This window comes from Ischnura elegans, chromosome 6 (assembly GCF_921293095.1).
Source record: "Ischnura elegans chromosome 6, ioIscEleg1.1, whole genome shotgun sequence".
In the NCBI taxonomy this organism is placed as follows: Eukaryota; Metazoa; Arthropoda; class Insecta; order Odonata; family Coenagrionidae; genus Ischnura; species Ischnura elegans.
This window is the reverse complement of record NC_060251.1, coordinates 81,877,316-81,893,498: the sequence shown is the minus strand read 5'-3', so window position 1 is coordinate 81,893,498 and position 16,183 is coordinate 81,877,316. Positions and strand designations below refer to the sequence as shown.

The 16,183-nt window shown below is 39.9% G+C and overlaps 1 protein-coding gene across 1 annotated transcript in view; it reads left to right on the top strand.

Annotated features, from left to right (window-relative positions):
* Nucleotides 1-16,183, top strand: part of LOC124161067 (division abnormally delayed protein) — a 1,055,554-nt gene that overhangs the window by 531,847 nt on the left and 507,524 nt on the right. The window contains exon 2 of the mRNA XM_046537240.1: nucleotides 540-722. Coding sequence (XP_046393196.1) covers nucleotides 540-722 — 183 coding nt within the window. The remainder of the gene's footprint in view (nucleotides 1-539; nucleotides 723-16,183) is intronic.

Here is a 16,183-nt window from a genome sequence, read left to right as displayed (position 1 = left end):
TCTTTAAACAATTGCTTTTAAAATGAAGTTGCTTGGTTCTAAAATAAAATTGGAGGAGAGGCTATGGTGCTACTGTCGTACACTATACTGAACTGCGATATATCCGTGATTCAGGAGTTAAGTTCAATATAAATCATGAAGAGCGTTGCGATAAAGAGATTGCAAATAGCATAAAAACAAGCTTATTTTGTTTGAAACAGCATTTTTATCGGCTTTCACATCTACCAAAATCCAAGGTAAGGGGACATTAAAGTAAAAAAGTAGCGCTCTATACTTTCGTTGATGGTGCATACATAAAGATGTATACACATGTATACATACACATGGTGCGTATCATATTTTAAGATTTGAGTTAAGTGACATTTGGAGGTTTGAAACAGCATTTTTATCGGCTTTCACCATTTGTTTTCTCAGGGTGTCTCCTACCTACCATTGAGTTCGGGATTATCTAATTCTCTAGCATGTTTTATTTGTGTGTGAAGGTGTGACCCTATTTGAAAGAGCAGAAAAATTTATCAAGGCCATTCTTCGTTCCTCAGGTTTCGGATTGACGGTATGCGAGGCAGTGCCGCACCCGGGGCAAGTGGACGGCAGGAGTTGCTGCACCCCCAAGATGGAGCGCGGCCTCCTCTCCCTTGTGGCTCGCGACTTCGACTCCGTCCTGCACCACCACTCGCGGTCGCTCCAGGGCCTCTTGGCCGACGCTGCTGCCAAAATCCAAGGTAGGAGGACATTGAATTCTTGAAAAAAAGTGGCGCAATAAGCTATACATGGTAAGAATGATCGCAGGCTTTCCCTGCGTAACGAATCGTGGAAGGTCATTCGGGCATTCCACCGGGTCAGGTTCTCCAACTCCATCTCGGCCGACGACGAGTTGTACATCGTCATCAGGGCCCTGATGACGTTGGAGTTGAGCTGATGAGATAGAGTTGGAGAACCTGACCCGGTGGAATACCCGAAAAAACTTCCACGAACTTTACAAGGTGCTCGTTATGTATTAAGATTTGAGTTAAGTAACATTTGGAGTTTTTCGAGTGTGTCAAAATCAACTTTTTTCGGGTTAAAAAAAATAGAAGTGAAATTATTTTGTAATGTAAGTGTCTATTTAATATGATGGACGTAGAAACCATAGGAAAATAGTTAAGTTGATCTCAAAATGATGACAAGATATGGAGAGTTTAGCTTCTAATTAAGTGCCCTCAGTATAACGAGTAAAATTTATCGATTGCAGCATAAGATCTACCAATTCAACCAAGGTTAGAAGAGGATTTACATTTTGAAGCACTTGAAGCAGAATTCAACGAAAAAGTCTCAAAAAATTTCACTCATCTCAGGAGTTTAATTGGAATATTTGAATAATTTTTGTTGACATTTATATTTATCTGAAATCGAGAGGTAAATGCAGAATATGATATTCTACCCATATTAAATTATAACAATGAAATTAACATGCAACATAGGCTTAAAAATACTATTTCCAATAACAGTTCAATCTTTAGAAATCTCACTATAAATTAATAGCATATGGTCATTTCTGGAGATAAATATTCGAAGAACACTCCTAATAGGATTTCAAGTGTTTCACGTACAGAAGCTGAATAAACTTTAACTACTCTGCCTTCGTTCATCTTTTCATCAGCATTATGTTTGGGTAAAAATACGGGATGAGAGAGTATATCTACTCGTAGCATTTTTTATCAATTCTTTCCAGTTACTTTAAAATTGCTTTAATCTATTTTCCTTTTAACATCCCTTCGGCTAATGGTATAAATTGTAAAATAATAGGTCTTTTTAACCATTTAAATGATGTTAGTATTGAAATGGCTACATTTTTATATTCTTTTAATGCCTGGGAGGCATGTCTGATATACCACGTTAAAATCCCTCGCTTCCTTCTTCGTCTGGCTGAGAGTAGAATGATTACTTTCGCTACCAATAAAAAAAATTGGATGGGAAGGGCAACCCTAAGCCCCTTTTCAGTCTGGGTTTCTGCCTCGGTATTCATTTGCTATTTTATCGCAAGCGGAATGTCACAATTATTTCTTTCTCTTATTTTATGCTGGGTGACCGTAGACTCGAGCTTATTTTGTTTTTTTTTACTTCTATTTTGTCCCTTAGAGGCTTTGTTTCTTCACGTTTTCATCACGGTATAATTTCAAGTCATGAGAAAAGTTTAGTTCATGAATTGTTAGCTGATGTCTCACATTGTGATGTCTCAAACATCGTGATATTTGTAAAGCCTGAGGCATAATCAGAATTTATTGTGATATATTGGGGCTTAATAATAATTATTGCTATTTTATTTCCGTCATTGTGACTCGTTTATGATACGTCTTTGTTGGTGCATTTCTTTTATCTAAAAATATGAAATTGGCAATATTTTCAGTCACCGTAAATGGCTTAGATTTTAAATTGTAGAAAGTTGAGGAAACATTTGTATGTGAATTTGAAAATAATACTGTTGTGTCCAAATATTTGTTTTAAGATGGGTTTAATTGATTGCATGTACACATATGCGATGCGGAAGACGTTAAAACAGTGAAGTCTCTCTTTATTAATGGTGCCCATTATTATGCTACCCAAAAGTTTCTCTCGCACTCAATCCGAACTCTCATTTCATAATTGTGATGGCCAAAAGAAAATTTGGCATCGTACTCCATTAAAACTATAACAGTGGATGACATGATATGATTTAGAGTAAAGCCACGTGAAGCTAAATATTTCGCCGTTACGAGATCTACATAATCTCTACCATAATGTGAGAAACGGGAAAAAAAATCATGCGTAAAATTGCGAATATATACAAATGACATAATGACTTCGTTTTCTTCCGCGGATTTCTATTTTTGGTATATGTTTCAATCTCAAGAGGGCATTCCAAGTACAGGATTGATTGAAGGTTTGATTTTTTATGATTTCAAGGCTTGAAGAAGGAAGAACCACCTCTTGAGGTTGAAACATGTTGTACGATAAGAAAAATAAATCCGTGGAAGAAAACGAAGTCGTTTTGTCATTTGTTGAATTAAACTCAAACACTTGTGTAATCACAGGACATTATTCTGAGAGTTTAGCCTTGACGATGTTTTCTTCTCAGATATCTCAAAATCGTGAATTTAATCTCCGATTCGGTGCCATAGAATAGACGCACGCTTATAAACGATTCATTACACAAGGGATCTACCCTCTCGATTGACTAATGCTCCCTACGCCTTTTCATTTTTAGCTGTTGGCGTGAGCCCCAAGGGACCAAAACCACTTTTCCCATGCCCTCTCCGCCCCCTCTGGTGGCCGCTAAGTACGTTAGCCTGTGCTCCGGCGTGCATATGTTAATGTGCTTTAATTCTGCGACAATTATCAACCCTCTCCTCCCTCCTCCTTTTCGCGTCGTGGATTTGCAATTTCTCTGTCGTCCATTTCGCATAGAATTCTCTACCTAGGTCGCAGTTACGACTGGTTTCCACACAGAAACCACACCTTAGGGCTGCAATTTTTTAGTCGATATATTTACAAGATATATATTATTCCATTTGGCGTACCACAGTATTTATAACTCAAATGTCGATACCTTTCTTGGTTCCTATTTTAATGAAAATTTTAAATTAAATGTTTTGTGACTTAAAAAGGAATGCCAACCATAGAAAAAATAATTCTCACGAGAAAAATTATTCCATCTACTGTTAATTAGATCAAAAATATCTCATGAATTCGGAATTTTTGGCTTAAAAATTTCGAGGACGTAGCGAGTTAGCCAGCGGCGCACCTTTACAGAGTGACAAGCCATTGCATATGAAGTGCGAAACTTCCATTGATTCCAGTAATTTGCCGTGACCGAAATCTCAGAAGGTTAAATCGTCTTCCTCTTTCATTCAATCACCAAATTATTTTAGCGTCGGAAAGTGGTTCGTTAATCCATTCGTCCCAAAATTGCCGTATACTTCTCGTATCGAAATTGATATTTATATCAACCAATAGCGGTGCATTTTCATAACGTAGTTCTTCGGTTGTACAATCAGGCTCACGCAAAAACTACGGGAGTATGGCACCTCAGATAGTAAAAGTTGCCATTAAAAATGCCTCCATCCAAAGTAAATTCATTTAGGATTTTGGATTTTAATTAAAGTGTCACAGTACTTTGGGGATCGGGTTGATGTGGTGGATAGAGTGTTGGCTTCCCACCCAATGGGCTCGGGTTCAAATCCCGGCGGTGGCAGAGAATTTTCAGAGACTGCCCGATCCCTGTTTGAATGTTGTGTGGAGAACATTTGAAGTGCAACACTCCGTCCGTCGGATGGGACGTTAAACCGTTGTCCCCTTGGCGCCTTTCGTTAAGAGCAGGATAATGCCGACGCCTGGTTTCTCTACCCTTCCTTACCTACCCTTCTCTCATGGCGCAAATGACCTCAGCTGTCGGTCGCCTCCTTCAAATACCATACCAGTCACATTACACTTCGAGACTTTATTTTGTTATTCGAGCTCTATCATTTTTATTTGGCATTCTTAGCACGCACTTCTTCGTATTCTGTGCGAACAAGGGATTAAAATTGTATCAAATCCAGTAGAGCTAGGGTTTTTTTCCTCGTTTTTTTAACCGTATGCAGTGTTGGCATTGTAATAAACTGGAAAAATGACTCTCATACTCCCTTGAACTCGTTAACGCTTAACGCTTAATAACGCTTGCCCTAATCTTTTTGAAATTGTTTTAATGATACTTCTGAAAGCAGTAGAGAAGGCTATTTCATTCGTATAACTTATACTTAAAAAAAAAGATGTATCAGTCCTGGGTTTTATTTCAGGCATCATTTTTTTCTCTTTGGTGCAGATTTACTTTTCCACAATTAACCGCTTTTTTTTTAGTTTTAGTCGCCTAATGTTTTTATTTATTTTTTTACAATTTCTCACGCGACGTTGTAAACACATTATCGAATTTTTTGCTTCTATTTCTTTCTTATTTTACTTCATCTTCTTTTCATCACAATTTTGTGTAGCTCTCTTTTTTTATACAATTGTTTACTCTTGTATTTATCTTAATTTCATCATTTTTTATCAATCCAAACCTCCCATCCTTTCGACATTTTTTTCTCCTATAGTACTATAGTACTAGTCCTCATCTTATTCGCTTCTTTCATCTCACGTATCTACTTTATTCTCATATTTTTCTACAATTTTTTTATTCATCGATCCATCTTTCGTCCTACTATTTCCTTTTTCCATTCGCTTTTGACACTGTCCCTTTCTCTTTGTCTTCTCCTTTTGTTTGCCTTGAGCTGCATTCCTTTCATCTCTTTCTCTCTTGAATTCCATTCGTCCACTCTCTTTCGTCGCACCCTTTCTTCTGCTTGCATGTGTGTTTGTGTTCGTTCGTGTGTCTGTCTGGGGAACTTTTCCATCTTACCCGTAGACTTTTTTCCTTTCCTCCTTTCATCTTCTGTTTTCGCGCTACTCACTGCTCGTCTCTTTTACTTTCTATCTATCTCTCCCCTCCGCTCCGTCCGAAAAAAATTCAGATAAGGAGAGAGGGGGTTAAACTGGTAGGATGGGATGGGGTGTGAATAAGGAGGAGGGGTGGTTTGGTCGAGCAAAAAAAGAGTAGCAAGAGTATCTTTCTCTCCCTCTGTATCTTCCTCCCTCGGCGGCGGTCGGGAGGCGGTGGCGCGTGAGGGGTGGCTTGGACGGAGGAGGGTGGGATGGGGGCGGAATTCCTTGCGATGGCGGTGAATGACCGGGCATGGAACCCGGGTCATAAGCTCATGGGACCGCTCAGACACGCATATGTGAGCTACAGTGAGTGAATCTTAACTTTAAGCGGAATGGGGTGTATGAAAGTGGTTCCCTCTCAGTAATGAGAAACATAGAGAGAAAACTACGAGATCTTGTTTTGGTGGTCTGCTCGAGATTTCCACCGGTTTTATTCATATAAATCATCAATGTTTCTTCGGACGATTCGTCCATCCTCATCTGGGCCACTGAAAGTACCCCCCAGCACGAATGCATGAAACTCATACGCCCTTTTGATTAGTTTGAAGCGACCTCTACCATTATCGGCCTTCAAGTTTTAACAATAATGGTGACTGTATCAAAAAGAACCCCATGAAAACAAGAAAAAACTCCATGAATATCAATACCGCACTAAGTTTTCATAAGCTTTAATGTTTCATTCATCATGTTGACTGACAAGTCGTCCACGAAAGCGTTGGTATTATATAATGATTTATAGAAATCCTGAGAAAACTTCGCCAAAATAATTATTCTGGAAAGAAGTACCTTACATTTTGCATAGTTGTAGTCTGTTCTGGATTTTTTGAGTAATACGCGAGGATGTGACTGCGGATTGCACCGTCATATATGATTATTAAATGTGATCTGGTGTCAGTAATTTTTGTGATGAGGCACAAAAGGATAAGGAGCACTAGTAACCAATAGAGGATATTGTGCTATAGTATAGATTATACATAGAAAGAAAGAGAAATCGTCCTTATTGTGGTTTAAAAGCGAAGTTTATTTGGTAGAGGGGCTAAAGTGATTCGCTATATGCTTCATGCAAAACTACAATCGATTGTAGCATACCTGTTGTAAAAATAAGTTATAATATTGTATTAATGATGGGGAGCGTTAACGCATTGGGCAGAATGCCTGATTGCTGATCGAAGAGTTCTGGGTGCAAATATTGGTTGAAAGCCTAGAACAACTCAAACATAAATCCTGTAACTACGTTACGGCACAATGGAATTAAGTGTCCCTCTACCCTGAATCTGCGCATTTTAAATTCCAGTTGCTTACTATGGAGTGAGCTCATCTATCCGAACCAACCCTGTGGTTGAAGCACTAGGTGGATGATGTAAATTATATCGATATCTAAAATGTATAGCGTAGAATAGAGCAAAATATTTTTTTAATGGATAAAGTAAATTTTATTTTAGTTGATATAGTAATTGAGTGCTGTACTGGTCAAAGTAGGTGTACATGGAATTATTTGACCCGATCTCCATTCACAACTTTGGACTTCCATCTTCATTTTTTTTCTCTTTTCCCACCTCTGTCATTCCATCCAAATATCCTATTCCCTTTCTTTCCTATCCCACGCTAACCCAGAATTCTCCTGTCTCCTCCTTATCTCATCAAGAAACAGCCTCTCCTCGCCTCCCAGCACTTCGTCGTTCCTCCTCCATTCCGCCCACCATCTACCTCCTTCTCCAGAATCACATCTCGAAGTCCTCCCTCCTAAGTGTCCAAGTTTCCGCATCGTAAGTCGCTACGCTACATACCAGAATTTCCTCCGTATTTTTTCTCTAAACTATTATCTATGTAACAAATACATCCTACAAAATAGCGCTTTAAACTGTGAATCATATTGCTTACGTTACTTTAATGCCTGAAACGTGGAGTTGGATTTACGGAGTTCAAATGCGTGAGTCCAGAGGGCGCATAAAGGTTTCGCCCCTGCTGTGGTTTCTGTTTCGCTCCGGCCCCACGCTGGCTCACCCTTTGGCGAGGGCGGAGGGGCCCGCGTCTGGCTACCTCGGCTTTCCCCAACGCAGGGTCGAACCCCTCCCCCCCACCCCCTGACTGATGCGCGCGGACGTGTAGCACGGCCGTGAATATATGCCGGAGGCGTCTCCCTGTGACGCGAGCGCGTGTGTGAACGCCTGCTTTTGTTCCCGCGGTTTTGCGCCAGACTACGTGTTAGCGGGGAGGTTAGAGGGGGTGGGATGAACATTTCAGACGCAGACTGGTCGGGTGGGTCGAGAGGGGAAACAGAGTCCCTCTGTGGTTTTCGACAGCATTGGGTACGTGCATAGAAAAGTTTTCGTGCTGCATACGGCACAGGGACCCATCCGTTTTATTTTATTCCTCTCTCTCTCTCACTCTTATTTTTAATTCGTCCGGTTGAAAATTTTACCTCGTCCTAAATCGCTCCGTTCTTTTGTTTTCCACCCCTCTACCGATTGCCCGCATATCTCTCTTCAATTTTTTATTTCCTCTCGCCATTTCCCTCTTTTGCACGCGGGAACAAACAAACTTGTATGTTTGTGTGCAATATATGTGCATTCCCGAGTGCAAAACTCGCTTTGAAACAATCCTTTTGCTCACATCTCTCGTTTCTATTGGCGATTGTGTATATTTTGCAATCTTTTTGCATTCTGTCGGTTTTTCTATCGTGTTCTTTCGTTCTATTGTAGTGCACCACTTTGCTCCCTCCTCGAGCTAATTTGGCGTTTAAGAGCGCTTTAAAAATTGGAGTTGTTTGCACCGCAAAATAGCGTGCAAAGTGCAAAGTTAGGTGATTTAAAAATCTAAGGTATTAAACAATACAATGTTTGTGTTTCGATTATCGTTTCATGTTGAGGGAGAAAGACGTTATAGATGTTTTCGTCTGGTGTTAAAATAGCATTTTGGTGTATTATTTCGGGGATAAAGATATCGAATAAGCATTGACGGAAGCTTGGTTTGTCGTCCTTTTCAAATGGCTAATGAAATGGAGCCCTTTGGGTTTTTTTCAGGACTGTTATTTTGGAGCACATATGCTTTATGAGCTTTAATGTATGTAATTTCATTATTTGCTTTGCAAATTGACGAAAAATGACGGAGATATTGGAATTATGATCATGGTCGTGTAATATTACATGCGATTTCAAAGTCGTATCCCTTCCATTGCCGATCGTTAAAGTCGATTCCTGAATCTTTGCGCACTGGGAAATACACAATGCTGCGATTGCAAAGTGTATTCCTCATCTTACCGTTATAATTCTCGAAGTGTCTACATTTTTTTGAAATAGTGTTGATATAGCGTGCTCATAAAATGTTCGACGTAACAATCCGAAAAAAAAACATTTTAATTATTACGGCTTAAAAAGCGAGCCTTTGTAATCTTGAAAATAATTGTGCTTCCTTGATGGCCTTCCTTCTCTTTAAAATGCTGTTTTGATGAGTCTTTTGGGGAATTGGTTTTTTATGCCTTTGCCGCAAATATTTATTTTATTTACGACCGTGGAAATCAAGTCTGCGAATCGTTTCCTCTCTGCTGTAAACATGGGTGTGCGTGCGTGTGTAAACTATTTCATATCAAATGAAAATGAGTTACTTCAATTTCAAAAACAGTATGGGGTTGAAGATAAATGTGTTTTTTTTGGCCAAATGGTACCGGATATTGTTCAGTGATTGTAAAGAGTCAAGAGGAACGGGTAATAAATGATTTGAAGCCTTATTATCGCGGAATCCAGAAGGCTCATGATTTTTTGCTTATGCAATTCAATTCCGCATCTCGTCTCATTCCTCAACTAATATTTTCTCCACTCTTCCTGAATTTTGGTAGTTCAGTTTCTTTGAAATGTTCGACGGTGATTTTCCATTTTTTACTGTTACGCAGAAACGGCGTAATTTTTTTGTTTACCTTGTGGCAATATGTTATTATGTGTTTACAGAGGAACTATGATTATTTTTTTTTTGCTATCAAATATTTGATTTCCTTGAATTGTCCCGTCTCCCAAAGACTCCTTGGTATCAATGAAGCTAATTTCATTTACGTATTTAACCATTTCATGTATTATAATGGGCTCTCTCAATCATTAATGAAGTCATACAGCGTAGTGTAGTGTTTAAATTTAGTGTTTTTGAACCTTAAGGTGAGATTTCACTAATAATTATTATGCATGCATGAAAGCTTATGCGCGACTTAGGAGCCAGCTGGAACATATTTCCCTGCATGGTAACAATGGGTTTACAATGACTTCATAGCGCATTGAGGTATTTACGTCTTCTGTTGATAAGGTGGTGGGAAGATAATGAAGGACGTTAAAAAATATGATGTTCAAACCAAATTTCTTTCGATATGAAACTTATCAATGGCAATCCCCCATAAAAGCTAATGGCTAAATACTCTTCACGTATGTTGAATGATAACAAACGAAGGTAGTAAGATAAAGTATCAGGGGCACGTAGCAATTTTATATTGCTGTAGGATGTGATTGAGTTTATTGAAAAAGCGAAACCCTTATCGACGGCCAATGCATTTTCACAGTTAAGTTGATGACGTAACGCACTCATGCCGAGTCATCCCGTCGTAGCCACTCCTAGGCTCTTTAGTGGAACATTAGGTATTCTATCAACGCAAGTGTATGAGTTGAATCTCTCGTGATATCACTAACTCGTGTAAAATGGACGGAAAATTTAAAGGTTTTTTTTTATAAATTATTCGAAATGATTGAGTGAGGAATTATTTTCGTCTAACTTGTCTTTCCTTTCCATCTACCGAAGTCGGCCAGAAAATAAAGAGATTTCGATAATGAATGAACGACATTATCCTTTTAATTTCCATAAGTGTTCGTAGTAATCAACTAGCTTTCCTATCCTTTTCTCCATTGTGGGTGTAAGATCATAACTGAGCACATAGCATAGAGGGTTGGAGGTATTAGGTACCTTCGAGCTGGAAGTTTTCTTTGCTGAGTCACCGTGAACTTCTTTCTTTGCCTCCCGAATTCTTGCCTAACTCTTTTGCTTAACTTTTTTCATTCGCCGATTACGCCCAGCGGCGGAAGCTCTTTGCTCCACACTCTATTGCCAACCAGTTGTTTTTTCTTTTGCATCTGTCTTGATGGTTTTTCTAGAAGCCTCCTCCTCCCTTGTCTCAATTTTCACCATTCCCTCTGCCTCCGACCAAAATCTCTGAATCATTTCAATTCCGCCGCCTTCCGCTCATGCCTCTCGTTTCCTCATCAATTGCCGTGTGCCTATGCCCCGTTCTGATTTCTATCGTGCCCACGACCGTCCGTGCGATCGTAAGCGGAAATCATGGTGTACATGCATGTGCGGACGTTCGTAATACATAGTTCAGAACGCTGTTACTTCGTAATGACATGGCGCTGTGGCGCCGGAAGTGTAAGTGAAAAGATTTTTTAAATTAAAGTATTCTAACGATTACGGTATGTTTCCATGGAGTACTTAAGATGAATTCTGGCAGCCTCCTCTTCCTTCATGATCTTCCCTCTTCTATTCACAATAAGGCCTACTCCCTTTCATTCTATCTATTCTTTTCCTTCCTCTCCCTCATTTACAGACCATTCTACTCTCGGACATTTAAGTTTGTGACCACCTACTTCTATTGAGACTCAAACTCCTCGGTCGCGATTCTTTAAGGAACTGCATAACTTTAGTCTTCTTTATTGAAGTCCTCTACCTATTAGGGTAGGTTTCCATGGAGTTCTTAAGAAGCCTTCTGACAGCCTCCCCTTCCTACATCTACTTCCCTCTTCAATTCAGTGCAAGGCCTAAAATTCCACACAAAGTTACCTACTAAGGCGCGGATTTTGCAACCGTTGCCTTAATTTACTATTCAAATAATTGATTTTTATTATTAAAGAAGTGAAAAAGGAGAAAAGAAATCTTGCATAAGCAATGCAGTTGAGAGATAGAGCCTCCGCAGAATTATTTCTTGAATTCAACAAAAGTAAAAGTGCAGTTAAGGATGTTCATAAAGGGGTACTGTCTCCATTAGGAAACGTGCTACTTTCCAATGTCCGCTGGATTGCTATAGAGTGTACCCATTGGGCGCTTGAGATCAGCACAGCTTCTATGATCGTAGTGCGAATGTATGGATGATATGGACGATTGTGCTGACGATAATAGTGGGTGAAGAGGCAAAACCTTTTCTGAAAAGTATATGAAAGCTTTTTATATTATTAAAATATTATTTTGTGAAACAGCTAAGTGTTTTCTTAACCTTTGTGCATCATGAAGGAGTTTCACCATGTTACGCCAACCACCATCGCATTTATATGAAAGCTAGTTGATTAGTACGTATACGTAAGGAAAATGAAAGAATATTGTCGAACACTATCACTTGAAATCCCTATGTACAAGTCGACTTCGGTAGATGGAAGGGAAAGACAGGTTAGGCGAAAAAAATCCCTCCCTCATTCATTTCTAATAATTTATAAAAAACGTGAAATTTGCCGCTCACTTTTCATCTATTAGTGACATCATTTCAATTCATTTTTTCCAGCGTTGAAGAGGTGAAGTGTATGGGAATGAGGCATGAGAGGACGACACGTCTTCTTCCCCTTTCTGCGTAGGTTACATTCACCTCTGAGAGGATACAGTGTCGGCCGCGTGAGGGCCTAGGTGGCGGAGGAAGGCGCTTATTATCTCCTTTCCGGGCGGAGCGGTTCCGACGTAATTAGTTTCAGGCCACACCTTATGCTTATACGTTTAAAAACTGGGTGTGTTTTGGTCCACCCCAGGCTCCTTCTCGGAAGTTATTCGCAAGAATATTTTAAGTGTTTTCTGGCGGTTGGCGATGGGTTCATCAGGTGGAGAGACTGGTTTCCTCGCTTCCTTCCTCGAACGTACACTACCTAAGTAGATTTATTTTTCGTAATTTTCCCTTCATCTATCTTTATCGTCGTTGAAATACCAAATTACTGAAAATTGTGGAAATATTTTCCTCTGGTGTGTATTTTATTGGTGAAAAAATTAAAAATATCATCTGTCAATATGGATTCTATGCATGATCATACTAAGCATTTTAGTATTCATGGGCAAATATATTACATCAAATTTGAATTATTTTGTTATTGAGATGCCATTGTAAGAAACACCCGCTCATCTATCTGAATCATGGTACAAAGACTTTGGCTCGTGTTCTCTCGGTTAATCAAAAATTCAGTAGAAAACGTTTACTTAAATACTGAAATTCAGTTCTCCTGGGACAAGCTGGTGTGAGAGGCGGGTTTCACTTATCTTTAATTCTTTGAGATTAAAACCAACCAGTTTTTATTTTAATCGACTTGAGGTGATATTGACCATTTGGTGGTGAACGATGTAGGGTTTTAGATGGTTTTAGTGTTATTTTTAGGTGAGCTAAGATGGGAGAGATAAAAAAGATTTATGCATAGAGTGAATGGGAATAGGACTTATTGTTAATTTAGTGGAGAAATCCAATTTGTAATGGGGGACTCGGGGACATTCGCCAAATGCCTCATGTAGGTCTAAGTTAATCGGTGATAATAGGCTGTGAACGTTAAATCGAGGAATATTAGCACGAGTCCCTAAGTATAGATTTATAATTTTTCTAGATTTAGAACGGGGGGCATCGAAATTTTCGGGATGTTTATTTCCTCCGTGGTATATTTGCGACCCAAGTTCAGGCAAACGTAACTTCAATGGACTAAATAGGTTCATCCATTTCTTTGTTGCATGAAAAAGCGCTCCATTGCCGTTCTGGAGTGGATGAAGACGAGTTCATATAAATCCGTCCGAAGCCATACGCTCGGGTGAGAATTGCCCGCACAGCTGCTGCGGGAGGCGTGATTGGTGACGCTAAATCTGCTGAACATTAACGCTTCCCCACCACTTCCCATTTTTTTCTCTTTATACTTCCCCTTTTGCGCCCGAGCCGGGTGGCCCTCAACCCGATGCGGCCATCTTCATTCCGCTTTCCCGCGTTCCGGGAGCGCCGAGCAGTCTATTGTGCACCGGCGCGGCAGGACAACAGGGAGAGACGTTGTTCATAAAACAGCCGAGTAAACAACATCTGTTGCAGCAGAGGAGGGCGCCATTGTGTCCCCCCAGATGCCTCTTTCTTTCTCCTACCATCTCGCTCTCTTTTCTCTTTTTCTCTCCACGCTTTACACCCTCTTTCAGCCCCGCGAAGACGTTGTAGTAGAAAAGAGGAGGACGTGCGGTATCTCTGTCCAAAGGGTGGTGGCGTTGAATTCTGTGGTTGAATGAGTGGCTGTAGGTTTTTTTTTTAGTGGGGGTGATGTCTGAATGGAGATGGTGTAGAATTCCTCCACGTTTAGTCCTTCTCTTCTTGCCCACCGCTTGGGCTGGGTGCGTGCTATTTTGTTTACTTTTTTCTTGGTCCTTTTATTCTGCACCATTTTTGCCTGCAAGGATTGAGCAATCTGAGGTACCTACAAGGAGTTTTTAAGGATCAGATAAGGTTTTATTTTCGAGTTTTTTTCAGACTCAGGAGGTGAATAGTAGCTCCGCAACATTTGGCTTCAAGATACCCTTAGTAACTATATGCTGCCGGAAAAAAATCGGCAAATCTTCTTTGAATTGCCTGTTCCTAAATTGGCGGCGGATTTAACATAGTCATTGGGATAAAATGAAAAACGTCCATCTAAGTGCCCAGGGCTCTTAACATTGTTCTGCGGTAATTCATCGTTGCCAAGACTTCGTTATGTAGCTTTAGGAATCGGTTTAACTTACGTATCGCATGATTGTGCAGTTGAATATCCTCGATTTGATGATGGAAAAGTAATGTTGCATGTAAACGATTGCAATTTCCTTAATCTCTCGTAAACTACAGTTTATCCTGTATTTTGGTAGACTTCTCATATTTAAATATTTCCTAATCACTACAAGTCAATGCATTTGAAATAATGCCATAAAATCCCTGTAGCTGTCGAGTTTCGGGGCTTCTTGACGACCTGGGGTTAGTAACCTCCATGTAAGGCTTGGAGAACCTTTTTCTGTAGAGACAAGTTTTAAAACTAAACATATAAAAATGCATTTGATCAAGCTTTGGCTCAGGACTATATGGAATATCTGTTTGATATGCTACCATGTTGACTTTATTTGATAGTTTCATTCATATTTCAACGCTTTCGATGCACGGAATATCAAAATTCGGAATTAGTTGAAGTTATGCCGTAAGAGGATTTATTGAGAATAATATTGCTTTGAGAATCAGTTTAACCGACTTATCGCATGAATGTGATATTTTACTTCTTCAATTTCACTATTGGAAAATAAATAATATTTCCTATGAACGATTGCAATTTCTTTAATTCTTTCGTAAAATAAAGTTTATCCTATATTTTCTTCTTCTTAAAATTTACAAAAATGCTGGCATTCGGCAAAATCTATGTACCGTGCAAAAACGCCGGAATTCGGTACTTTATATGCACCAAAGAAGTACTGATTTTTTTAGCGTAGATGGATTGAGTTTTCTATCGCAGGGTAAGCGTAATTCGTTCTGAGACAGAAATATCAAAGCATTATATATGTTTGTAGCTACATAATGCATAAATGCCTTTTGTATCGTTTATTTTGCGCAGTGTGGAACTATGAATGGTAATCGGAAGGAATTCTATCCCTAAATCGTATTTTTTTCGCCTCGGATTCCCCGCTATCATCCGCGTTTTCCCCCTGATCAACCTTCCACCGCACTCCTAACCGTTAAGGTCTCAACAGCTCTCAGTGATCACCGACCGCAATCTCCTCCCACTCAAGGACCCAAGGAGAGGCAGGATTCTCTCGCCCAAAAACCTCACAACTCCTCCCCTTCCCATTGAAAACCTTTCCGGTCAAACGGATCTTCCGTGGGCGCGTGGCACTGTCGAATATCCACCGCCGCCTCTCCACGAAAGAGAAGGGGAATTCGAAAACCGCCGCTGCTCAGACTGCCTGCCTCACGGGGCACGCCCCATTTTTCTCTCCCTCACCCACTTCCCTTTTCTATTTCTCCTCAAGATGTGCAAAATTGCTGGGATTCGATAGAATCAATGCACCGTGCAAAAACGCCTGTATTTGGCACTATCTATGCACCAAAGAAACTGATTTACTCCGCAGCATTATGGTTTGTTTTGTGAAAAACTGCAAAAATGCCGAAATTCTTCTCTAAGATATTTGTACTGTTCAAAAATGGCTGTATTTTGCACCATCCATGCATCAAATTGCTTTTTCCTTGTCATCTGGCGCATCGTGGTGTTGATACTAAACTTTGATTGTTTTATATCCTGTGATTGTGGAAGTACCTATTTTTAATTTCTCCAGCCCTTTATTTTTTATGCGGTTTGTGCGCAATTTCAGACCATACGTTGGCATATCAAGGCATTCAGGGCATATCCATCCAATTTTCTACGTGGTCTCCGCTTTACATGTATACAGTGATTTATTCTTATCCTGTCAGCTCAGAATATACTCTCCTTACTTTGTGATACCGCTATGTTTCTCTCCACCCATCCTCCAACATTCTCAATCCCCAACCAGCCAAGATCCTTTTCGTCCCCTTCACCTTTCACCGTAGTACACGCAAAAACCCACCCCATTTTTTTTTTAATCTTACCCATCTCCCACTCTACTTCCACCCCAAAACCTCAGTCATCTCCAGGAAGCAACCTTGGCATTGTTGTTCCCTTCACCTTTCGCCCCTCCCCAAGAAAAATCCTCTCCGTGAAAT